A 27551-nucleotide genomic window follows, 5' to 3' on the forward strand; every position below is an offset into this window, starting at 1 on the left:
AGCTACTATCAAGATTTGAGACTAAGGAAATTATTTGCTTTCAGTATAGTATGTCGACCACCAGAGGGCATCAATTACTACATACACAGGTCATGCAATAAGCAATCTAAACAGTTTTCAAATGATAGGCTAATCTAACACAATTAGTATTTCAACAGTTTCCTAATATTATTACTTTTATGTCCAGGTAAAAATAGAGCCATTTTAACTAAAGAGAGACTTTGTAGCTGACATGGGACTCCCAGGATAAAATATATCTGGAGACCTGCTGCAAACTATGTGAATTTAATCTGAATATCCCATCTAACAGATTTTTTGCTGTGGTATAAATTGCTCAGGAAGGAGCATTGTTCTTATCTACAAATCTTTGACATTTCTTGCTGGTGGGAAGTTGCTAATGATGGGAAGGAAAGGAAGTAATTGAACAGTACTCCCAGGTGGCAAAGAAATCTGTAAACTTAACTGTTTAACACGTGTTCTTTGTTTTTACAGTGGGAATTTGTCCTCGCTACGTTATTGTTGACCCTAATGAGGCCCAGTTTCTAAAATTAATAAAGCTGAACCACTTGAGTTTATTTTAATTTCTAGTTTCTTGCTTCATATTTTTAAATTCTCCCAGATTTTTTTCCCTTCTTTTATTCAGCATTATTTCTGTTGCACTTCCATCAGCACTGAGCAGTGACTAGATTACTTTTAGATAAGACTGGTATAAGTGTGCAGAGAGATGTGACTTTTAAAGCCTGTGAGAGGTCACAAGAATATCTTTAAAAAAGTTAGTGAGACAAGCTATTATAAAGTGAGCATTGGCAGGTCTGGTCATACTGGTACATGTTAAGCTAGGAAATGCACCTGTTCTCTTTTTGTCAGTTCTAATATAGCATGTGAAATTTATTATAGGCACTGGAATCAAACAGGAGCATTTCACCTCTTTTTCAGCCTTCGGCACTTTTTTGTAAAACGTTTTTTCTGTGTCTCCAATCCACACGACTGAAGGCTGCAGTTGCTTAGCCACCTGAAAGAATATGGTAGAGGAAATTTGTGAAGTTGATTAAAATGCTTAATATGTCAAATCTGGGTGTCTCAAACTAAGTTCTAAAATTCATGTTTAGGCTGTTACACAAATGTAGTTTGACTTTTTTTTTTCTTCCCAGAAGTGCTGAGCACTTGCAATTACCATTGCTTTACTGACAAGTTAGGCCACTTCTATTTAGGAGCCTACTGTTATGGACTCAGCCGATGTTCAAAAATTTTTGGCTAACGTGTTTACTGCGCATCTCCCAACTCCAATTTGATCTTTAATTAACAGGTAACGTGGTTTTATTTTGGCAACAGAAGGTCTGTGTTCCAGAGTTGCATAATACGTTTAAGCAAAACAGGCTTATATAAAATGACCATGTGCACAAGGCATTGCAGATTTAGGAGTTTAACATAAGAAATAAAACACCATATATGAAGTTTTTGGAGGTGCTTATTAAAGTCCTTACTAGCTCAAAATGTGGATACACTATACTGCTGGTTCACAGCAGGATGGCAGCAACACTACAGATTTTTACACATCTGCACGCTGTCTATTGCTATAGTAACACCATTGGTTTAGAAATTTTGCTGCCAAATATTAATCACATTTTTAGTTGCTATCATCACGGCTATGCTAGTTTGCCCAGTGACAAAAGAACTGGTTGTATGAATAAATTGTACCACACACCAATTCAATATAGTTACATTTTTCCATTCTGCATTTTCCAGCTGAAGCTCTTGCTACTGAAAAGGAGCATATAAATATTATAGGTTATATGTATCATAATGCTTGATTAACAACCATTCTAGGATTTTCAGTCAGTGAAAGAAGAATTACATGAAACAAACATTCTTTTCAAAGTGCGTTAGCCTGGTTAGATCATTAAGAACAGTAGGGAAAATGTGATAGGTTAAAGTGCATTTTGTAACTCGAGTTTGTCTTCAACGCTGTTGATAAATAAAGAGGGACTAACGCTATTTCGTTAAACAATACTTCTGTTGAGATTATCTAACAATTGTGAAATATGACAAGTGGTATCCCTGAATTCATTACTAATTAAAGGAACAGGAAGCTTCTTCACTCACTTTCGAAAGTGTAAAATAAGTGCTATTATTGAAGAAGATTCATGATTAAAATATCGGAAAATTGTAAGTTGCAAAATTTCTCACAGGCAGATATCCTTGTGTCTATGTATCCATATATAAAGGAAAAGAGAGGAAAAGTCATCAAATTGCATAAGGAATAAATAACTTGGTTCAAAGAAATAGAATTGCACAAGAAGACTATTTAACCTATAAGACAAAATGACCTTAAATAAACTAGCTGGTATTTTCATAGGCATATTTTGGGCACCCCACAACTTAAACAATGTAGGGATGTATTGAGATGGTACTCTTGAAAACATAGTCTCTATTCTATTGTAATAGCATAGCCAATTAGAGATACAGGGCTCTTCTATTGAGCCACCTTCATACCAAATATTTGATTCCTGCATTGCTGAATAATACTAGTTAGGTAGATTGTTAGCTCTATGAAAGGATGGTCTGAGGTAGACAAGTCATGGAGTGGGGAGAAAAAATCCTAGGTCTAGCCAAGCTTGCAGAAGAAAATTTAGGCTGAAATTTAAGTAGTCTTATTGTATGTTACCTACAAAGCTAAATCTCCTTGAAGGGATATGTTTGGGCAATATCAAGCTTGTGTACAATTTATTCAGAGATTATGTGGGAATCCTATGTGTTTGTTTGAATATAGCATAAAATCCATAGCAAACTGAACAACTAACCAGCCTGCAGTCATGAATTACTCTATATTAGTTGCAGAGGGAGTTTGTGCTTTGAATTGTAAAAGAACGCAGGGACTGTACTCTCCTTACTTCCCTGGAAAGGCAGCCAGGGAAGATATGGGCAGTGGGATTTAACAGAGGGACTGTGCTAGCCTGAAGTCAAGTGTCTTCTCTTTGTCCCCTATTTGAGGCTGGGGTTAGTTGCTACAATTTAGATTTCTATTTATGGTCATATGCTTGGAGGAATTGTAAGTATGCACTGAATGGAGAGTAATTTTCTGCTGGTATTTTTATTTTACACGGTAAGCTGGTCTGTCTTAAGTCTGGTTATAAGTCCAGTCTTTCTAACTGTTATAGAAAAATATATGCTCTGTACCCCTGATTAGAAGGTACAGAGCATACGAAGCATGTCTAATAGCACTCTGAAGGTTAAAATATGGGGGATAATGATGGCAGTTGCTTAACTGAGAAATGGTGATGGGGCCAGCAGCTGTGGACACTGCCTTTGCGGGGGCATAAGGGCACAGAAATAGCTGCAATCAGTGCTGGTTGATCATGATACTGTGATTGGCACCATGGCAGCCAGAGCTGCCCCATACATGGATGAAGCTGTTCTACCATGCTTCAGAAGGATGGGGATTTACCCAAAGTGTTTGGCAAATAGTGAAACACCCATTACCATGAGTGGGCAGAATTAGGCCAATGCTGGATTCTTCTGGAAATCCCACCGTAAATGTGGTATGTTTTATATTTACATGTCCACATAATTCATATACAAAACCCCATTTTGAGATGTTCTCTGGTATCACATAATTTCCTCAGTTATCCTACTATGGCCTTTCTTGAGGCAAAGAACACTGGATGCAACTTCCCCTGGTTCCCCCTTGGTTTTGTCCCTTCACTGAAGATGTTGGAGAGATGAGGAGCATTTGTCTCTTCCACTCACAATTTTAGTGGATTGCTTTTACAGTACCATCAAACTTCAAAAACAGAATGAATGAGACCCATACGTGTTGCAGCACATTGTTTGCTAGCTAGGCAATAGTGCCACCTTTTATTTTCAATAACATTTAACACTATTCTTTCTTTTGGCATCCCCATTACTTTCTCTTCTCATTTCTTTCTCTGCTGCCAAAATTAACTGGAAAAAACAGAGCAGAAAGTGGGTTCACTCACTGACTCTTGAGTGAAGCAGATACTTAAACGATTTCTGCTTGCCAAATCACAGCACTGATTTTTATGAACAGACCAATGTATGTGGAGTTTGCTGGTTTCATGTTATACACTGGTGATTTTGATTCAACACACTGCTTTTGTGCTGATTTTTAAAAAAAAAGAAATCAGACACCCATAATCCACTAGTATCTAATTTAAATTGTTGGCAGATATGAAGCAGACTGTATATCCCCATGAACCTGCTTCATTTGAATTATCCATGGGTAGTTTGAATCCATGGCTAATTAAATGCACTTTAAGTAATTAATCTGTAATTGAAATTTTATTAGCATTGCTGCATTCAACAATTTGTTGGAGTCACCAGCAGATGGCTCCTTAACCCTTCTAATACTGCATTAATGTAGCAACAGCATTTGCTAAAAACAGATGCCTATTGTTGTTTTAGCTACTAATCTGATACAGGTTTGAGAACAAATGTTCTTTCCTGTAACTCTTGCTCCCTGAATCCACTCACATTAATAAAAGGTGCATAAATTCAGCATGTGCTTAAACCTTCATTTTTTTTTCATGACAAGCCTTTGTGCAAGTGCCTTACCTGGGTTGTCTTGCACTTCTGTATTAAACGGAATATAAAGCAACAATTCTGGTGATTTTTTTTTTGTCTCTGAATTTCTTATAAATTACATCCACTGTGATTTCTGCTCAGGGGTTCTCTTGTATTTAAAAAAATACTGTCACAACATGTTGGAAGGGGTGGACATATGTTATCTTAAAGCTATTGTTTCAGCTAAGCTTTAGATTTGATGCTTCCTAGCTTCAAATAGTATTATAACTGTAAAAATGTACACTAAAATTTTCAAACTTGCATCTCAGTGTCTAGTCCCCCAAATAAACGGCCTGATTTTCATAGTTGGGCAAATGGCAGTTTCCCCAGGCTTGAAGATTTCAGCTTTAATTAAATAGAAAGCTTCTGCAGAAGTTGATGGATCACTGAAAATTAGATCAGTGTATCCACTGATTATTATAAATTATACAGCTGCCCTTATTTGAGATGATGAGCCTACATAAAGCAATACTGGGTTAAAACTGATGAAAATCGGAAACGAATATTTGATCAGAAAAACATGAGGCTGCATAGGGCAATTATTTAATTTTTATGTTGATAATTCAGCAAGCTTAAAACAGAGTTCCTTTACCAGGCATTTTAAAAAATAAATAATATCGTGAGCATATAGAGTGTAATGATTAAAATTCTTGAAAAGGATAAGTTATATTGTGCTTTAACTTTGGGGGAAAAACCCAAGATAAAGTTGACTTCTTTAAAAAAAAAAATTACTCAAATACAAGATGAGGGTGTTTTTCTTACATTCACATACAAGGAAACCTCATTAAATACACTGTCTATCATAAAATTGCTTCCAAAAGCAGCATGTGCTCAGTAATGGAACCCAACTATGAAGCTGATTAAATTCAACCAACACTAAGCGTGATTTTAAAACACAAGGCCCATATTGCATAAACATACTCATAGAGGCGTGTGTGTCTGTGTCCTTGTCCCTTAAAAAAACAGTAGTTGCTCCCTAAGGAAGGAATGAGGACTGGGCCTAGAGGTACTGCAATACTAGGCTGACACTCAGAGAGGCTGAAGCAAGCTCCAATACCCTCTGTGGGTGCCAAAAATGCTAATTAAAAAAATAAAAATAAAATTTGTTTCCAAGGGGCAACCTTTTCTGAATTAAGTTCCAAATTTTGACTAAGAAGAGCTCAATTGTTCCAGTCTGTGTGGTCCTACCACAAGCAAGTAGCCAGACTGACCCAGAGTCATCAGTCTGGGGCTTTTGATACTCCTAAATCCATGCATCCTATGTGCAAGCCCTGAGCCCAGGGGCCTTGCCAAAAATGTTGAAAGGAACCTGTTTTTTGTGGCCGGGGGTTTGGCCCGGGTGTGTATTCCCTTCACAGGGAACTGACACCAGGCCTGGAGGTACTGCAATACTAGGTTAACACTGGGAGGGCCAAAAGCAGCCCTGACACTATCCCCTTGTGCCAAAAGTGCTTGATCTTAGCCAAAAGGCCCAGATTTATTTATTTTTAAATTTTTAATGTTCCATGTCAAATCAGCTAAAATGATTCCAAATCTGAGAGTCATTCAAGAACCACATGTGGCCCTACTAACCAGCAAACATCCTCCATCTTCTCCTGGGGCTTCAGATGCTTCCAGATTCTTTGGCAGGCATCCTGTGCACAGACCCGAGCCTGGAAGCTTATGGTTCAGATGCCCCCAAGTTTGACTTGCCCTCAGCCATATGGAAAGCTAGAGAGGAATCTCTTATTTCCATAAAGTTGGCATATAGCTGAGATTCTTCCACTGGAAGAGGCCAGTAGGAAGCTAACTATGAGGGTCTCATAGGGAATCCTGTCTACAAGCAGACAAAGGTGCAACCCTCTACGATAGAATACCATTTGAATTGCCTCTGTCAGGGTATTTCCACTGCCACCATCGTGGTGATGGTATTTCCCCAGATCATGGTGTCTCCCCTGCCAGGTAGGTTTACTGAAGTATAGATTAATACAGCCCATCTTAACATAATATATGGCAGTGCCCATTGCATTCAGCCCCACTCAGCACTCTCTTTCAAGTCATGGTGAGCCACTACATTGAACACATTTTGATTTCTTCTTTACTCCCATAGATGAGCTATGACTCTGTTTCCCATTTCCAATGATTTCTGTTCCTTCACCAGCCTTAGATGTTGGGAAAACATCACCAAATGGGGCCACAAGCAGTTCACTCAGAATCTCTGTTGCCCCCTCTCTCAACCTGTTGCATATGAATAGTGTGGTCCTACCTTCCATGAGGTGGAGCCGAACCGGATTGTTCTGCACCTCATCTCCATATATGTTTTTGGAGGGTTCTTCCTTAACAAAAAACACCCACTTCTAGTCATGAATGATGGCTAATTAGCACATGGATCGTTTGTGGGGTGGTATTTGAAGTACATACACATAGTGAGCAGTGTTAAGCTGTGGGGTCACCGCTGTTTGAAATACAATCTTCTAACAGTGAAGCTGTTTGAAATACAGTACAGTAAATTTCAACTTTAGGGTGCATTGTTCTGTATATCTGACTGTGTGATATACTTTGAGTTGCTATACACACAACTCCCATGTTGGTATTTCCTCCTTGGTATTACTTTCCCCACCCCTTTAGCCTGGCTAGGATTGTGTTAGTTGCCCTTTTCCATCCATATGCTATTTGCATTCTTGTCTATTGGTGTTGATCCTCCTGTCAAGGTTGTTAGGTGCAGTGTGACTGTATTTGTGACTTAACCTGGTTGCTGCCCTATAATATTGATGCAATGCCAGTTTTCATCATTTTTCCTGCCTTACAACTTTTGCTTATAAATTGCTTGCTTTTTTCGCTTCCATTACAGACTCATGCCTATTTTCTTGTTCTTTTCTGGGCTTGCTGTTACCATTTCTATGATGCCTTCTTTACTTTGTCAGGCACCAAGCTCTTATTTCTCCCTTGCAAAACTGTGTATATAAGGTGCAACTTTGAAGTTATACTCATGCGCATTAATGGGAACAACGGAGGGCCAATTCCTCAACTAGTAAAAGTTGGCAGGGCTGCCTTGTCTTTAGTCTGGCTCAGTGCATGGAAAATATTCTACTGTATTCTGGTTTATGCTTGAAGGATCAGATTTTTTTTCAGGGCTACTTGGGCACAGTCAAATATCAGATAAAGGACCTTCTTTTTTGCCCAAAACATTGCTACCGCTTCACTATATGACTTTTCTCTGCCATTTAAAGAGTACACAGGAGCTTAGTCTTTGACATTCACAATGCCTTTTAGTACCCTTGCTATTGAATGTTTAATTTCTCATGCATTTTTGTGGAGAGGCAGAGTAGAATCTCTGTTTTCCTACAAAGGTAATTTAAGTCAATTCTTCTGTACGACATTCAAGAGTGACTGCCTTGAGTAACATCAGCCTCTCTCTCTCTCTTTCTCTCTTTGGCAGAGCTGGTATACATCTTGTAATAGACCCCACCCAGAAATAATGATCAGAAAAGTATTTGCATTTTTGCATCTGACACAAATTTAAAATCTATTTTTTTCCAGTGTTATTTCTTTCTTTAGCGTGTCTCTCAAGAAATGACTGCCATCTGCCACCAGCAGTTATGGACAGAAAGTATCCCAGTGGTTTTTTTTTGTGATCTAGGGATTAGCAGAGTTGTTCAAACTCCTTTGTTTGTAGAAGTGATTGGTAATTATGAGTTCTAGGTTACTGTACCTTCATCATAGAGCACCATACATTCAGAGAAAGTAAATCTCATGTATTAATAGTGATTACATGGATTGCATAATAACATGAAAAATAATTACTGTTATGTTTCCTGTTATTTACTTAGTTATATGTTCAAGCGCCTAATTTTGTTTGACTAACTATATAAGAATTTTTTATAAATGCTTCTTATGCCACTGTCACTAGTGGAAAAAAGTGCGGATGTGTGTAAAATTTATCACTGAAACTATCTGCTACTGAGGCCTGTGAATCTTTCAGTAATCAGGTACATGGACAAGGATCAATTTAATGAGGCACACTGTGTGTCAGGCAGCAAGACCCAGAGCTGTGAATATATATACCATGTGTGCTGCTGTTTTCTGGCTTTTCTCATGTCAAATGTTTATACTGTACATGTAACTACTATATCCTTGTAACAATAGTATAGTAGGATCTTTAATCAGCACTGTGAAGAAACTTCTGATGGAAAAAAATAAGTTTCCTGCTTATTGATTAAGAATTCATTAGGCGGGGCTTGTTTCTCCTACATGCAGTCTTGTTGTGAAGACTTAGAAGAGAGGTACAAGTTGAAGAGCATGCCAGACTACTAAAGGATGAAGCAGGATGGTGATGTTCTCAGTGAATGAGAAAGGAAGTATCTTAGAAAGCTTGGAGTGACAGGAAATTAGGAACTTTATTTTAGCCATATGGACCTGGTGGTGACTACTAGTTATCCCTATGGGGATGTCAAAAACATAAGACAATATTTTAATTTAGACAGAGGAAGACAGGTCTGGAGTATGGAGGTAGATCTGTGAGTCATCAGCACAGAGATGGTAGTCAATTTTGCATTTATGAGATTACACAAGAGGAGCGGAGAGGAGGATCAAGAACAGAGCCTGGAGGGAGCTTCACAGAAAGGTGAAGAGTGTGGGGGGAAAAGGACCCTTTGAAAGACATGCTGAAGAAGCAGGAGGAGAGGAGAGGCAGCAAAAAATGAAGTCACAGAAGCCAAGGGAGGACGAGATTCAACATGTGAAATAGTGGTCAAGAGTTGAAAGTAGGTGACAGGCCAAGGCTAATGAGGGTGGATATTGGTTCTGAGATCTAAGCAAAAAGAACTCGCTCATTTGGCAGAAGCATTTGCAGCAGAGTATAAGGGGTGGAAGCCAGACTGCAGAAAAACTGAAGACTGGCCGTAAACAGTATGTTGCTTAGGAAAAGGGGTAGTGGTTAGAGAGAGAAGGAAATAGGAGCAAAGGAGATTTTATGGATCCATATTGATGTAGTAGTCCAATGTGTGGTTACAAAGCAGTTGGTCCAATAAAGAAATCCTTTTCTTTTGAGTTTTTGTTAATGTAATTCTAAGGTAAGACACTGTCTATCAAAAGGATACTTTTTAGATAATCAGACAGCTTCTGCAGTGACTGTCCTGTGCAACAAATATATATAACCAATAGCAGCCAGCATTATTTGACGAAATACTGTTTGTCAAACATTCTCGATTAACGTAAACATGAACATGGAACAGACTCTTATTTTACATAATGCTTTTCATATTCAAGGTAATGCAAGATTGTTCAAATAGTGCTGCAGACAAATGTTACATGAAGTGATTTCCCACAGGGCAGTAAATCCTCCACAGTGGTGAACACAATGGCTGTTCACAAATTGTTTTAAAGAAGTTTGAAAGCAATAAAGGAATCTCAAATATGTGCTGACACTTGTTTGACCTTGGCCAGTTCCACCACTGTATTGAGCTGCGTACCTGAAGAAAATTAAAATTTATTTAAAAGAGAGTATGTGCTGATCTGACAGGAATCTTAGAAAAAGACATCACAAAGAAACCCACAGTAAGATAGGGCTGTTAAAAAGCATAGTACCTTAAACACCATGTTGAGCAGCATTTGCAGGCCACTCTTGCCTGGGTATTTTCCTGCAATGTTAGAGGCAGACAAGTTGAAGAGGTTGGCTCCTGTTTCTGTGCAGAGGGCATGAACTAGCATTTTCTTTCCTACTCCTGCAGGACCAGCTAGCAGTAGAGCTTTCACCAGTGGAGCCTTCTCATGTAGCACTTGAGAGCCTATAAAAAGTCATAAGGAGCTATTATTGGTTTCATTTAAGTCTGCCATAAATGTAATGGTGTATGATTCTTTAGTTTTTCTTCATGATAAATATTTCATAATGTGAACTGTGTCTCATTAACATAGCACAAGTGGTGTAGAATACACTTTTGTATAAACGAGAACTATAGCCATATAGTGAGTTAGCTACACCCCTCTTGTTCCTGAAGAAAAAAGCAATAGTAATGAACTCATTTGAATTTTAACTTTCAGAAAAAACTCGATTTTAGCTGTACACACAAGTCAAGGGCTAGTGCTTCACACTGCTAAGTTATGGAGTATGGGCGGTAGGGAAACTTCAAACTTAACAGGCTAAAGAGCACTGAAATGAAAGTGAGCCAATACAGTTAAATGCAAAAGACAAGCCCAGCTAGCATTATGTATAGTACACATCTGCCTCCAATTACACTTAAACTGTTAACCCACTCTCTGTCAGCTGTCACACAGATGGATAGTTGTAGCTATACCTGTGATCTAATTTAAAAAAGACAAGCATTCCACCTCAGAGCTGTTCCCCACTTTCTTTAATTGGACAAGGGCAGGAAATCCATGTCACATGTTAAAAAAGCAGAATCCTTCAAACCCACCAAAATGACACTCACCAGTTCTCCTTGTGCTTTGTGAAAACAAACTAATTGGAATATTTTCCTGACAGGCATTTGTCAGTATAATTTAAACTCTTCAGTGTTACTTTCTCTCTCTTCCTTTCTGCTGTCACACTTTTCTTTGGGAAACTTCCTTTTATATTATATTGATGCTGTTTAGTAAGAACTGCAGAGTCTGACGATTTGTTTTTTAGAATGTAAGTTATCTGAAATGAGCTAGGCAATGACAGTGCTGTTGTATGTGCCATCAAGTCATCGCCCAACAGCACTTGACTACTGCACTTTGCAGTACAGGCATTTTACAGCCCTGCTTACTGGCTGATTTGTTTTCTGTTTGTTTCCTCTGCTTTTTTTTGATGGAGGTGGTAGTGTATATAATCTATATCCTATATTCCTTCTGCCTACTTGCTCAGATAGGGTGGATGATGCTCAATCTCTAAGATTTCCCATTTTCTAGGGCTCTATCCTTTGCTTCTTCTGACCTGAAGAAAGCTGGTCACCCACTTTGCCCTGCTGATTCAAGCAGTGAGTCTTGTCTAAGTCAGATTAGGTAGGTATCTGTGTTGTGTTGACAGAACAACAGAAAGAAAAGCAATTTAACTGGTAAGTGAGAGGAAAATGTTTTCTGTGGCTGTCTGAGACTGCAGAGAGTAGATACTCTAGTTGTACTGTATCCTCTGGAAATATCCTCTTGGGAGAAAAGGAAGCAAGCTGCACTAAAAGGAGCTTGTGGACATGAAAGGGTGGTACCTTCAAACTTCATGGTTAAAGGGTACTTTTGTTTTCCAGAGCTGTAGCCACCTTATCCACTTCTTTGGGGGAGAGTCTCTGCTCTGGTGTGTATCAATCTTTCCCTCCCGAATAGCTGTTATCTCTTGCACCTTCAGACATTATTTCATTCCTGTCTTGCTCTACTGGGGAACTGAAGGGTTCTTCAGTGAAGGTAGGATTAAATGCTAGATGTTCCTCTACAAAAGTGTTGCAAGATGCAGAAGCAGGATTTCTTTTTTTTCTTTCTTTTGTCTTTTTTCATTGACAATTACCATACATGGCACAAGATGCTGCAGTACAGGTTGATTTCCTTTCTCATGCTGACAAAGGAGGAGGAATCAAAGAAGAGAGACTAAGAGCTGGGAAACGCTCAGTATTGTTTGTCATCCTGACTTGTCTGTCAAAATGGGGAGGAAGGATGTAGCACTTGTGCTGTCAGGGAGCAAGTCATTGAAATGTTTTATTTTGATATTACTTTATCTATTATAATACAATGTGTGTACTGGGCAGTGAATGTCAAAGTAACTGTATCAAATGCCTGTCATGCCAATATGTGGTCCATTAAAATGGTTATCATTTACTTGCTAAATAAAAAGGGTCTATATCCTTATACAGTAACTACCATTTCAACATTGCATTTAAACAGTAATACCTGCATCATGTCTAGAGGGCTTATAAACTAGGTGACTAACAGATTATTGGGGTATGGGAAAAAGTCCCAAAGGTGAGAGCCCTCTGTGGGGATATTGTCAGTAGGTCTGCGCGAAGTGGGTAGTATTAACTTCAGATTTGGATTTGGCTGATTTGGGAGACAGTGATTCAATTTGGTGATTTTGAATCACTGTCCTGAATTGATTTGGCCAAATCTGAATCATAGATTCAGCACCACCAAAACTCCAAATCACCCCACTCCCGCCCACTCTCAATGGCTTATAAAAAAAAAAAAAAAAGGAAAAAAAAAGCCCATACTCGCTGGCTGCTGCCAGGCTGGGGTGGGGGGGGGCGAGCTTTGCTGCCCCCCCACTGCCCTATGCCGCCTGGGGGGCTCTTCCACCTGCCTACTCTCTCAGCCTCGCCCCATGGCTGCCTCGCCCAGCCCCAACTCCCAGCCCTTTAAAAAGAAATTAAAAAATCCCCTACTCACTGGCTCCTGCCAGGCAGGGGGCAATCCCCACTGCCCCCCACTGCCCCATGCCATGGGGGGGGCTCTGCCACAAGCCCCGAGGCCACTGCAGCAGCTGGTGAGTGGGGAATTTTTTTTTTAAAAGGGTAGGGAGCTGGGGTGGGAGGGCTGGGACAGCAGGCAGGGGTTGGGGTTTGCGGCAGAGCCCCCCCATGCAGTGGGGGGCAGCAGGGATTGCCCCCTGCCTGGCAGCAGCCAGTGAATGGGGACTTTTTGTTTAAAGACCTGGGGCTGGGTGGGGCAGCCATGGGCGGGGCGGGATGGGGGACTGCCAGAGCAGGCAGGGGATGGGGCCTTGCAAAGGTCCCCCTATGGTTCTCTCCCCCTACTCCAGCCCCATCTCTCCCACCCCCTACTTACCAGCATGGAGTCCAGGTTCAGCTCCCTGCTGCAGCGAGCAGGGATTGCCCGAATCACCGAAGCTATCTGAATATTTTCTGAATTGATTTGGAGAGCTTTGTATTGATTCGGACCTTTTAATAGGTCTCCTGGTTCGATTTGGATTCGGAGGTTCGACCACCGAACTGGGCCAAATCTCCTCTGAATCGAATCAGCACCTGAAGCTTCACACAGTCCTAATTGTCAGTTCTAGAAAACTTCCAAAGTTCTATTCCAGGCATCAGGAACAAGAGCGACTCTGCTTTCCTACCGCCATTAGGCTTTATCAGCAAAGAAGATGATAGTTTAGAAATGATGTTAGAAGGAAAGCAATAAGCCTACTATTCAGTGAACTAGTGACTTAAAGCAATGGTTTTCAAACTGTGGGGTCTGCACCACTGGTGGGGCGTGAAGGAACTTTGGGAGGTTGCGAGAGGCGCGGACGCCAGGGTAGAGGGCGGTGTGAACAGGGCAGGCAGATGGTAGTGGGCAGCAGCAGCAGTGGCAAGGTAAACTGTTTGCAGAGAAGCAGGCAAGCCCTTCACATTAATTGATAAGCACATTATCTGTGATTTTGAAATGTATAGGTATAGGTAATTTAATTAGATAATGTAAGTTGTATTAGTCTGTTAAGTTTATGAAAGCGTATTTTGCATGTCTGTTTTTGTCTGGGTTGGGGGAGGAAGAGCCATGAACAAAATTGTAACTCAAAGGGGGCTCAGCTCAAAAAGTTTGAAAACTGCTGACTTAAGATATTATAAGCCTTACTTCCAGTATCATGAAGTGTGTAGTAAGATTGTTAACCACTAAAGTTTTATGAATATATTTGGTCACCTCATACCAATCTACTATTATTATAAGTAGGCTTATTATAATGAGAACAGTAGACACCTCCAGAGTTAATGCAACTTCTATTGTAACTTCTTTCAGCTTCTTTCAGTCTTCTCAAATTCCTTTTGAGCTGAAGTTTTCTCTGCCATCATGTGAATATTTTTAAAGAAACTCTCACCTACAGACACACAATTAACTAGTACCGAGGGCAGTTATCTAAAATATTAACCATAAAATATAATTCAAGGATAAAATAATTTCTGTGATTCTTTTTTATCCTTGGGCTATATATACATAAGTTTCTTTTGCATAAAGGCATTCAGACTGCTATCACAGTCTGAATATAACCTGTTTTACTAATTCAAGGTCTTTTCCTCAGTTAATCTCCAATTTAAAAAAAACAGTAGAAAGTATATGGACCCTCTTAACTCCATAGGAGGAGCCTTTGGCTTGATTTAACTTCAAAAATTAGCTACTCCAGTGTCATGATTTAATACAATCTAATTGATATGTGAAATAAGACGGGAGTCTGTGCAGACAGGCAAGAGTCATGCTTAACTTGGTGTCAGTTAGTTGTGGCTAAACCTCTGGCTCCAGTAAGGTTTACCCATGATCAACTGACATGCTCTGAAACATGAAGGTCCTGGTTTACTCTCCATTGCAAAGTCCCTTAACATATTAGTTACCATGATTCTTCAAGGCTGAGTGCTAATGCTGAAGACTAAGCCCTTTGAGGGAAAACTGTCATTCCTCCTCCAAATTCTTGGGTTTGAAGCAGTGTTGTAGGGTCAGCCACCTGCTATCCTGGGCACACCCACTGATATTTGGAAGGGACTAGAACCAGAGAATGCTTCTGAATGTATATTGAAAGAACTGTTGAAGTACAAGGTCCACTATCGATCCTGGTCTTTGTGAAAAACATGAACAGGGAAAGGAAGGCTCCTTCTTTCTCTTTGTTCTGCACACCAGAATGTGAGCCTGGGACAATCTGGCCATCTTGTACTACAAACTGGATGAATGGCCAAGAATGATGCTATGTGGGGCTGAACTGGGTGAATGAGGATTTGCCTCTTATCTGACTGGAAATTTTTCCCAAAGTGAAAATAATAAATACCAAATGTCAAGCCTCTTGCTGCATTAGGAACCTGTACTCCTCAAGGTTGGAATGCTGCAATAAAATATTGGTATAGACTGTATGTTTAAACCCCCCCCAAATATCTTTTTCAATACTAATAGTTGCTAGCACTTAAAACTACAAGAGCAGTTAGAAGTGTGCTCTTTCAAATATATGAAATCTACTCAGACTAATTCTTTAAATACTCATATTGTTTAGTACCAAGTAATATTAGCCAGCTTGTAAAAGGTAAATTGTAACCTTAGCTTTTCCCTTAACTTGATTAATTTTAATCACTGGAGCTTGTTTTAGTTATTATCTTTCCCAAGTGATTTCCTTTATGTGCTGCCATTCGCAAAGTGTTGAAATGCAAACAGAGATGGCAAGTAAACGCAGTACCTGAAAATGACAAGTGCATGCTCTTTTATGCTCTATTGAAATGATATGGTCTTCACTCAAAATGTTTAATTGAAAAACAATTATACTGCAAAATGCTTTAGATTACAATTAATCAACACTGTCAAAGCTAGTAAAAATATATGTTTCTGACAGGAAGCAAACCATTGTATTCTGCCCTCCAGTAATTTTGCTGTGCTCTTACCTAATGGCAGTATTCCATACAGTGCTATTAGCTGTCTGACATCTGTGAGAGAGGGCATTGGCTCTATATCTACCTGACGAAGTGTAGTCCCCAGATAGCTGTACTCGCCTGCAGGGAGGAAGCATGAGCTTAATAAATGTGACACCGTATTGTTATAGAATGCATAACTCAAGCAATGAAAAACTATTATGGAATACAAATTTAAAATGCTCTTCTCAAACCAGTAGTGTCAGGGGGCAGGGATTTAAAGAGGGCAATATTGCCATGGAATGCAGGCCCAGGAAACTTTAAAGGTGAACTGAAAAGAAACATGGAATTAAGCAGAATTTCATCTCTGCTAACCAGGTTCTGGAGGGCATTCAGCAAAGCAGTGCTGTGTTCCCATGAGTGGGAATGTGTGGTTTGCGGTGCCTCAGCCTTTTGAGGCATCGCAAAATGCATGTGGTGCACGTGAATCTGTTCCAGGAAATCCCAGTATCTAAAAAAAAAAAGACAAACCAAAGGGGGGTGGGGGGAAAGTGGCACAGCACACGTGTCTGCAGTGTGTGCCACCAGAAACCGCAGCCTGGCTGGGCAGAGCCACGCTCCAGCTGCTGGCCAGGCTCCAAGTGGCTAGATTGCTGCTGCTGCTGCTGGGGCCATTTGTCCTGTGTCAGAGCTGGCGTGTCCCCAGGGACAACTAGCAGTGGCAAATATGTGCTGCTGTTACTTGTCCCCAGGACAATGCACATTCCCACTCATGGGGACATGCCTACTATGTCTTAGAATACCCCTTGGAAAAGGTTCTTGGTTCACAAAAAAAATCATTAGTGATGCTAAGAATTACAGCACTGGCAAAATCTTGGGATGTGAAAATGTTGTATGTTTGTCATTGCAATGGAGCAATATGACTCAAAAGGATTTCAAGGCTGGAAAAAATGCATGTTAAAAGGCCAGCTACCTCATTCCCTCTATCACATTTTACCTAGTTGGGACACTTAGTTCAACAGTCTTGTTTTCTTTCAAAGTTTGTGTTTTGCTTTGTAGTATACTTTTTATTTTTAAGAAGGAGCAAAATGTACTGATGCACATTGGAGCAAACAGACTGATACGAACAAGATGGAGCAATCTGAAACTCAAATGCCTGTTTCTTCTCTTATTAGAGCTGTAATCACACTGCTCACACTGTCAGGGTCCCCATCCAGAGCACAATGTAGGACAGGTATCTGGAAGAGTTGGACTGGTACTAGAAAATTTAACAGTGTAGGAAAAGCAACTTCAGTGAGGATTAATTTCTTAAACATAAATAGCAAGTTTTTTAACTAATATTATTTTGTATGTTGATGTAAATACCTTAGAATAAGAAGGGAGAGCACCTAAGTTATCTGGAAGGGATGCAAGATAAAGACAGTTGAGAGGTAAAGCTTAGTCATATTCAGGGCAATTTTGTGTGCATGCAGTGATACAATTGCCCCCTCCCCTTGGATGGTTAAATTCATTTCACATTTTTATCTCTTAAGAAGAAACCAAAAAAAAACTTGGATAGGAATTAATCTTCAGAGACTTAATTAGAAGGCATCAAATGGTTTAATTGCAACTAGGCATAAATCACAGTGGATATTCTCTGATTAATTTAGATAAGGTCACCAAGAAAATTAGCTCACTGATGTCAGTTTGTCACATGGAGGGACATTTCAGTACCTTCACTCAGTGTGACTTCTTGCATAATTCCTCCCATTGTGGTTCCCCAAGAATTGTGAGCAAATGACCTTCCTCGGTTTGTACTCTGTATTGGTTACAGCTGAAATATGCACACTTATTTCTCAGTAGGCTTTGAACTGACCTTGTAAAATTCTGACCTTTTTAAATTAAGGGTGTGTGTGTATGGGTTTTTTTTTTAAGCTTGATTTAAATAACAAATTTTAGGGTTGGGCACAGGGTCAAACTTAACTACTCTTTGTATTACTCCAAAAACCATGATTTAAATCTGCCTTAACTGGAAAGCTGAGGATTCCACTATGACAGAATCCTATCCTGGTGCAACATTGGCCTTGAGTAGCAGGTCAGGGGCTATATGGAGACAATGGAGTAGGAAGAGAATGGTTAGAGTATTGGGTGCTCCAGAAAGTCTTTACTTATTTAATGACTCTTGGATGATGCAAGTATTATTTGGAGCAGCCTTGAAGCTGCTCTAAGGCGTGGTGGGGCCAAGCTGATGCACAACAGCCTAAATATTGAAGGAATATAAAGTTAACTTGGACATCATTGATGCTCTAGGAAACATCTTCAATCACTGGACGTGAGGAACTAGTGCTTAGTGTATATGAAATTATAGGAGAATGTTTAGATTTTTACAAAATTGCAAAATATCACAAGCTGCTATTTATTATTCTGTTGGCTGAGACGATCTCTTAAAATATCCTTGTTGAAATGTCTGTTAGACTTCAGTGACCTTGACAAGGACAGCTGGTACTGGTTGGGAGAGTGCAATAATGAAAAGCTTCCATCATTGCTCACAGTACTCTCTGCTCTTTAACGAGTATGTAATGCATAGAATACTGGTTAATTTAGCTTTTGCTAGAGCAGCCAAGGACTCTATTGCCATGTTACTTTTAACAGTTTATAAAAAAACACCATGGCACTTGGAGGTGATTTGAAAGACTGTATTTTTTCCTGCTTAGGTATATAGCATTTTAAAGGCCAAATGCATTGTATGTTCTAGGTACTGCCAAATTCTTTTAAAAAAAATGTGTAACCCCTGGCTCTGTTACTGGTGAGGTCAGAGATTGCAGGTGGACTGAGCGTGGTACTAATGAAGGCAGTGGGTTAATGAGTGACTGACTCCACCTGACCACGTGGAGGGGAGGAGGTGGAAGAGAGAGTGGGGCAACAGGTCTGGTCAGGTGACCAGAAGTAGGTTGGATTGGGGCAACATTTCTCAACCCATGGGTTGTGCCCCAAAAGTGGGTTGCAAGAATATACGAAAGGGTTGCAAACAAACTTTAAAAATAGATCAACAAACTTAAAATGGATTCTCCTTCAAAAGAAAAATACATGGGAAATCATGGCTTTTCCCTTGCAGGCTGGCAGAGTTTCAGCTCTGGGTATGTGGGCCCCCCCTACCCCACATACCCACCCACACAACTGAGGGGCTGGGGCCTGGGGGTGGGGGGCAGCAGGGCAGGAGCGAGGGGCACTGAGTCGTGACTGGCCATCAATGTTTACAAATAGATCTTGGTACAAAAAAGGTTGAGAACCACTAGATTAGGGGATTTAAACCTAGCACAGTGCTATACTAGGAGGGCAGGAGGAGAGGAGTGTGATGTATGCACTGGTGTGGAGGCAGGTAGGCAGGCAAGTAAGTTACCCAGGGAAACTGGAAGAGGAGGTCTCCTAGACAGGTAAGGCCTACAGGATGCATTTACAAAGAGGGAAACATTTCTTTTTTGGAAAAGATGTTTTGTTCTTTTGGCTTACTTTTTGGCTTGATTTGGACTCGTGAATGGGAGGACTGGGTTGCAGCTACAGGGATGGAGGAGCTGTGGATAGGTAGCCCCCAGGCCCCCCCCACTTTTGTTTTGTCATGGGGTTAAAAGACAACTGCAAGCTGAGGAGCAGACCCTAAAGTACACAGAGATGGAACTTTCAAAAGGTGTGAGACAGCTGTTGAGGCCTGGCCTAAAGCCCAGAAGCTGAAATCTTTACCAGTGGACCAAGGCAGGCATGGCCATAGAGGAAAAGGGGGATAGGCTTTAACATCTGAAGCCTTGGCAAGCCCTCAGAAACCCACAAGGGCAACCCTATGAAAGGAGGAACCCTGTGTTAGGTGCTCAGGGGTAAAAGGACCTGAGTAGGGCAGTGAGTCCAGTGGAGCTGACTAAGCTGCCTGTGGAGCTGCTACCAGTCCTAGGACTTCCTTTCACTTCTCAATATCCAGTAACATCAGAGTTGTAGCAGGTGAGTAATGGAGGCATAGGGAGACCAGGAGAAGACAGCAGCAGAGCAGCACAACCCCCCATATCCTTTAAAAAAAAGTCTCTTTAAAACTAGGGATAATTTTTTGGTGGGATGCTACAGTGGAGAATGCATCAGGCATTGGTACCCCATGCAGAATTGCATTTTCTTTTTGCAAGTGCTAACCTGAGTGCACTCAAATCTTTCCTTGGTAAATGCTAAAAGGAACAGATCTAGAAAACTGAAATTCATCCCAAGGTCAATTGGGAAATACAAGGGCTGTGCCTCTTTTAAGCCCTATTTTGATGGTTTACATGGCATTTAAGTGATGCATGGGTTTTGCGTTGCTCCCTTGCACAGGGGTGAATTTCACCTATGGAGTATTAGACTATACACATATAATAATTTTTTCAATTTTTTATTTTGTGGAAGGTGTTTTGGGTGCAATATAAAACACGAGGCTGCTGTGCAGAAAGGCTTCAGGGTCTTGCAGACATTAACTGATGGCTCACATCTCCTGAGAGCTTCTTGTGATTTCCTAAAATTCAAGCTTTTCAAATTTGAGTCCATGAAGTTAAGCACCTATTTCTGTATTTAGGCACTTAGTTTACTAGTAGAAGTTAGGGTACCAGGTACCTTTTAAAATCTGGCCGTTGTTAATTTGGGTGCCTAATTTTATTTAAGTTTGAAAATGGTGGCCTAGAATCCTATTGAAATTGCAACTGTGCTTCATTTAATTTTGACTTTACTGGTATTAGTAAGTAGCGAACCTGAAAAAGTTTGCAAAGTAGATTAAACATCTGGATGTTGCAAAGACTCATCAGACATGTGACCTGGACATCCTGTGCAAAAGATTTTTTCAGCACTGTTATGTCTTGACTGTAGACATGCAAACAGCTTTCTTGCAGTACTCTGATATTTCTCTTTCTGGTGCCAGGCTAACTCAGGCATGACAGTAAAAACACACACTGTTTAAGGAAAGGGTGGGGGTGGGAGGTGGGAAGAAGCAGAAAAATGAACTCAGATTTCAAATTTCAGAAAAGTGAGTTCATGCTCACTAGTTTTTTTGGTTTAGTGTTTCAGTCAGACTTGTCCATTTAAAATTTGTTCCGATTGGGGTTGCACTGTGGATTATGATTATCTATCAAATATACATTAGGTCTGATGCAAAACATTAAAAATGTGTACTTTACCAACATAATCGGAGAGTTTCACGGTCTTCGGCTTTATTAATAATCCTCCTTCTACTAGCTCTTTGTAGAGAGAACTGATGGTTCTATACACAATATACAAAATTTAAGAAAATTCTAGGGATCTGTGAACAAAAGCCCAGTACTTCACTGATAAAACTGTATTGAATCACATGTCCTTAATTTAATAAAAATGTAGCTTTTTATTGGGAGAACAAAAAGATTAGTTTAGACAAAATTTCAGTAACTGTCTTTTCTCAAGTACTTCCTCAGTATTTTCTCAAGTTATTGTTTTATTTCCTTATATGCCAAATGATTTCTTAATACTCATGACATTACCCATTTTCAGATAGTACTATATCAGTTATGACTTCTTGTAGCAGACTCATTCATTAATATCAATTACTGAGAAATTATTTTTAAACCATATTACAACAGCAATCCTAACACAACTATACTTGTTCACTTGGCATCTGCAATTAGTAGCAATTCATTAATTCTTCCCGAAATTAACTTCATTTTCAATAAACCAACTATTAGTCAAAAAGATAGGATTAATCTTTTGAGTAAATACACCAGTTGTCACTCTAGTCCAGTACCCTGTGTGAAGGTGACCAGAGCCAGATGCTGGAAAGGAAGGTAAGAGAGTGGGAAAACAGGTGGTTGAAAATAAAGAATAAGTCCCCATAGGGGAAGTCCCCTCCCTATTCTGCCGTCTTCTATTAATGGTTGTCTTGTGTCTTAATAAATGAGGATATACATGATTAATTTTGATCCTACGTAAGAGTATCTAATATTTTCTCTTTTCTAATGTCATTAGCCATAGGAATGAAGAAGGAGAAACTTTTCTGATGTTGTGCCGAATAAGTTTGCTTCAGTAATATTTTGTGGCAATGAGATATACAGATCAATTCATATTGTGTCAAGGAAATAACAATTTATTCAATGTGCATTTACTACTCTAAGATTTATTAACATTATTTTGGTATTAGAAGGGTTAATAGGAATGCTTCTATTGACCTCTAAATCTTACGGGATTTTTTATATACATCACTTGTACATCATGTCTAAAAGTTAAATAATTCCAGTTTTTAGTCTCCTAAGAAAATCGTTTTGTGCCTTTAATTATCACTGATCTTAATTTGGGCAGGTATCTGTTTCATTTTCAATAGATTTTTGCTATTTCACTTGAAAAAATTAGTCTGTGTAGTGTTAAGGCTGTGTAGCTTAATCTATCAGCATTCTGGAATATAAAACTTAGTGTACTTACAGCAACATTAATTCTGGCACTTTGATTCGCATTTTCATTGCTGAGAAATATAACTTGATGCTTTTTATGGTAAGCATATATCATAAAATGTACAGAAGGTAGAATGTGGTGTTAATGTTGCTGTAGGAATCATAACTTCTGCATTTCCTGTCTTATTATTTTAACTGTTCAAATTTAATGATACGTGAACATTCAAATAATCCTCCTCTAAATAAAAGTGTGTTTGCGCCCTTCTGTTGACTGAGGCCCCTGTGTTTCTCTACCATTAAAAATGCACAAAGGTGAACATGAGCTTCTGCTGGCTATTTCTGAAATTCTGTCCCCTGCTCTGCACAGCAGGAAGGAACAAAGCATGGCTCTCACAGGCCAAAGAAATCATCCTCACTATTTAGTTACTAAAACCAGATGTGATCTTTTATAATATTATAGAATGTATATACTTTAAGTGTTTGTAATCAAGTAAGTCTCTTCTAATTTAGAGAGAACAGAAATATGCATGTATTAGTTACTTAGAGAAACTATGATATGAGAAGTCATTTTCTATATGCAGCTGTACAATTTTTAGTTTGGCTTGAGAGGTTTAACATTTTAAACCAAATATGATAGCATGATTGATTGTATTACTTGGGATGCAAGAGGTCTCATTATATTAGACTCTACACAAATGGACTGGATTCAATATAAGGTACTTCTGCCTACCAGGGCTAAGCATGACTATCTCTACAATGTTCTTGGTTTCTGCTGCCCTATGAGTTCCCCTTATCCCCATCCTAACTTGTCACTAGATTAGCTGGTGTTAGTTGGTATGTCAGCTTTGGCTTCTGTTTTGTAATGTACAGTTGAAAATGGGAAGATTGTTGTAAATGTATCAAATGAACATCGAAAATGCAGGTGTCAAAATGAGAAATTTGTTCATATCCTTTAAGTAAAAAAACCTTTTGTTCTCTGACCAGGAATATATAACATTATAAGGTGCCTTCAAGAATTTATATAGATTTTTTAGATAAGTGAGATTGATTTATATAACGTGCACGTTTTGCATGAGAAAATGTGGTATTTCATGAGCTCTTATCTCAGGGACTTTAAATTAGATGTAAAATCTGACGGACACCTGAGACTGGATGTTGCTGCACCTGCTGCACAAAATAGTGATCAGTAACTTGTTAAAGAATTGGGTGAAGATGCTGGAAATGCTCTGCACGTGCATAGTTTTACATATTTAATTGGTATAATTTGAAGTCAGTGAAGTCTGGTTATTGATGGATTGGTTTGTATGCATCATTGAAAACAGTACAACAGGACTATACATTATCAAAGGAGCATTTTGTTATCTTATGTGTGATGCAAGATCATTCTGTTAGTCAAGAAGGGAAGTGGTATTTGTTGAGGATACAGTAAAGACTTCTTACTTCGAAATGTTGAAAACATTAAAGGAGGTTATTTGCAGATTTGTGATGTATTGTTTTATCTAGGCTGGCACGTATGTTTCATAGCTGTTATTAAACAGGTTTTATTCATTGTAGGGTCCTTCATGACTGCTAGGCTGCTGACACTGCTAGTTTGAATTGTAAGCTTAACAGCAGTCCACTGTTCTACTATAATTAAACAGATCTAAAAGGGATGACAGCATGGCAAATATGAAGGATACATAATTTGTCACCTTGTGAATCTTGGGTAATCTGGTCCGATATTTACCTGTTAGGAGTTAGATCTTTCTCTTTCTTAGATTTTTTCTTCCTTCCACCCTTCGTTCCTTTTTTCTTTTTCTGAGGGCCATAAATATGGACAGTAATTAACTACATGCATAACATGACTGTATATTTGTGTTTGACAGGAACCGAACTGACATGAATGACAGAGCAGCACTACTAGTTCAGTAAATGTCAATACATTGGTACCTGTTGTTTACTAACCTAGCATTTTTATATAGTCCTCCACAGCAAAAGATTTGGTTCTTGTCCTTGTTCCACTCCTTGAGGTAAGAAGGTTGTAACCCCATTTCTGAGTGAGAAACTGAGCAGGAGGGATGACTATGCCTGCATGGGAGACTTCATCCTAACAGACATAAGCAAATCGGTTCCTAATTGTGTCTCAGCCAATGGGGATCCACTGCCTAGGTGCTCCTCTCTGGTAGGTGTTTTCAGAGTATACCTATCAGATCGAGCTAAATACAAAATGTAGTGGTGGTTGCTGCTTTGTTTATTAAAAGATATCTGTCAGAAGAAGGTGGCAGAGGACTCTTTTGATACAATAGCTTACTGATTAGATACTCACTCAGGAAATGGACACAAATGTACTTTTGGATTTCAATATAATTAACTAAAGAAAACCATTTGTTAGTCTCCCTTGTCATAGACTAGTGCACAACATTGTGAAATTAAGCTTGGTATATTATGCCACTGTCCAGCAAGGTATTTAAGCATGTGCCTAACTTCAATGCTTCACATGTTTTAAAGTTAGACACATGTGGTTAAATGATTTGCTGGACTGATGTGTTGCCCTTCAGAAAAAATAGACTATATACATAATAACCTTGTAAGCAGGGATTCATAATTATTTTATTTTCTTAATAACAAATGCCTTAGCAGAGTTTCATGGATTACAACTGTTTTTTAAAATCTTATCTGGCTACCTGAAAAATGTTATTTTTCGTGGAGCAATGCAGCAATAATGAAAAAATATTTGAATTATAGTTTTTCAAAGAGTGAGTTATAATCTATAAAATCTACTGTGCAAACCACCTGTAACAAATGTTGTACAAAAAATTATGTGGAAGCATATGTCATTTAATTAAATCCAAAACTACATAGAGAAGAAAACAAAAAGTTTTAATATTTTTAATGATCCTGTGTTAAAATGCAGATATATCCAAACATGCAGAACTATGTCTCTGGTGTCTTTACATGAACAGGAGTAATTACGTGGCGTCATAGGGCAAGAAATATAGACAAGCTGGTCCCATGAAAGATATTGCCAAAAAAATCCTTGCCTTATATATGTCTTGGACCATCACAGCTACAGCCCTGTTATCTATAACATTGTCTTTCCAAAATTTCTAGCATATTAGAAAAGATCACATTATGTGGATTAATTGGGAAGGATAGATTAATTTTTATGTATATGAAGACACTAACCATATGTTGAATTTATTAGGCAACTGGTATCTTCCTTAAGGCTCTTTGACCAGTAAAGTAACGCAAATGCTAAAAAAAAAAATAGGATTATGTAGAAAAATGTTTTTTGTAACTAAAATGAATATTTCTGGGAAATTTTGAGCAAACAATCAGATAAGATGAAATATGAATTGCTAGACTGGCTTCCTCCAAAATATATATCTTACTGAAAACTGCTTTTAGGAAAGGATGGTGCCAAATGAATGAAACAAGTTAATCATTTAGAATAAAAATATATTTGATTCTCTCTTCAAATGCCGGTCCATGGTCCATTCCTTTTACAGCGCCTTTCAGTTTTCTGTACTGCTTATTTTATATTAAAACTGCATTTATTTATTTTGGTTGGTTGGTTGGTAACCAGTTCTAATTCTAGGAGTGGTACGTACAGAGTCTTGTCTCTCGCACAATCACTGAACCTGTTTTGGTTAGTTCAGGTACTGATGTAAGCAATGGGCTGTGTGAAACACCACCATTTTGTCTGGATTTCCATTTTGCCATTTTGAAGCACTGTTCCATTTTGTTTCGTCAGAACTATTTCATTATTTCGACACATTTTGACGTTTCGCCCATCGGCTATAATGGGGAATCATGAAAAAACTTTGTCACTTCTGTCCTGATTCAAATGAAAACAGCAGGGATGGTATCCCCTGCTGAGGCTACAAAGCATGTCAAGTTTCAAGGAGATGGGTGTAGGGGTTTCTGGGAAACTGCACCTCAAGGTGCTGACAAGCAAAACTTGTGTCAGGTGTGTGTGTTAAGGCTCAGGAGTTTCTGGGAGACTGCACCTCAAACTGTTCAGAGCAAAACTTGTGCCACTAGAGAAATCTCAGTTCAAACAATGCTTTTTAATTTTATGCTGTTTTTCTGTCCCTTCCCCAAAGCACTGGGATTGGAAGGGACTTCAGGGAAGGATCACAGTCACTGGCCAGCTACACTGTCAATATGAGGGCAGCCCTTCCTCCCTCTTCCCCCGCTCTCTCCTTAGTTTCTGTCGAGCTGCAAGCAAGCCTGGCTTTGAAACTCGAAATGTTTGGAAACTTTTGAAAGGTTTTGAGTGCCCTTGTTTTGTTTTGAAGCTGTTTCAAAGCCCTTTTGTTTCATTTAGATTTTGCTGTTTTAAGCTCGAAACGGCTTTGAAATGAAACACCTGTCGAAATTTTGCACAGCCCTAGTAAGCATATACAGCAGGGGTTTTCAACTTATTAAAATAAGTATACCCCTTTTGTCTCAAAGTTTTAGCTCATGTACCCCTTTATATTAACATTATTTGGGGGAGCTGTGTGTGCATAAGCAGCTAAGTTTGTGGGGAAGGGGAAGGGGCCATGGAGGGGTGCAGATTGAGGCCCCTGTGATGAGGGAAGGAGTGGGGCACGGGCAGGGGCTGGAGTGAACGGAGGACAATCAGAGCCTAGGCAGCTCATCCAGAGGTCCGGAGGGGAGCTGCCCTGGGAGTGGTGCAATGCTACGCGTGTCCCGCTGCCAGGTGGGCAGAGGGTGCAGCACAGCCCAGCGGTGGCAAGCACTTGGCATTGCACTGCTCCCGGGGCAGCTGCAGCAGTGCGCAAAGCCCACCATGTAGCAGCAGCCACCTCCACCCTGCGCACAGATCAGGGGGCATGTGCCCCCCAGGCTTCTGCTGGCATGCGCACAGCAGCAGGAGCCCCCTGGTGTCTCTTATGACTTTTTAAAGTACCCCTGGGAGTATATTTACCCCGGGTTGACAACCACTGATATACAGGATGAGTTGCAGCAAAGCTCTACAGCCTGGGTTTTCAGTTATCATAAGATGGAGCAGAATTTAACAGTGACATAGAAATCCTTTCCAAGTCAAAATTTCATCAGCTGCTTTTCTTATTTGTAGCTGTGTTTACTACTACAGCAATTGGTAGCTGACGACAACAGGTTATGTGAAAAGTAAGAGAAAAAAACACTTGAATAGTCTTAGGGTTTAGGACTTAGAAACAACATGTGCTCTGAAGCCTGACCATGAGTCTTGCCTAGATGGTACATTAAGAAGATCTTTCTTCTCATGGAAGGTTCTAGAAGCATGTCTCCCAGTAAGTGTGTACCATACCATATTTAATTAATTTTCATGGGAGATTAGAGAAGGAGGCAA

The 27551-nt window shown here is 39.5% G+C and overlaps 1 protein-coding gene and 1 long non-coding RNA gene across 3 annotated transcripts in view; one reads left to right on the forward strand and one right to left on the reverse strand.

The window, feature by feature from the left end:
- IQCA1 (IQ motif containing with AAA domain 1) overlaps positions 1-27551 on the reverse strand; it is a 186996-nt gene that overhangs the window by 16262 nt on the left and 143183 nt on the right. For both annotated transcript variants that reach the window (XM_019553998.1, XM_019553999.1), the window contains exons 12-16: positions 23958-24028; positions 20996-21078; positions 15870-15977; positions 10147-10346; positions 926-1012 (exon numbers count right to left, since the gene is read on the reverse strand). In XM_019553998.1, the coding sequence (XP_019409543.1) occupies positions 926-1012; positions 10147-10346; positions 15870-15977; positions 20996-21078; positions 23958-24028 (549 nt within the window). The remainder of the gene's footprint in view (positions 1-925; positions 1013-10146; positions 10347-15869; positions 15978-20995; positions 21079-23957; positions 24029-27551) is intronic.
- On the forward strand, positions 19659-23955 carry LOC109322794. The gene is made up of 3 exons (XR_002104489.1): positions 19659-19669; positions 19731-19736; positions 23154-23955. It is a non-coding gene; the product is annotated as an uncharacterized LOC109322794 (long non-coding RNA).

This window comes from Crocodylus porosus, unplaced genomic scaffold (assembly GCF_001723895.1).
Source record: "Crocodylus porosus isolate Cpor-Errol unplaced genomic scaffold, CroPor_comp1, whole genome shotgun sequence".
NCBI classification, from domain to species: Eukaryota; Metazoa; Chordata; order Crocodylia; family Crocodylidae; genus Crocodylus; species Crocodylus porosus.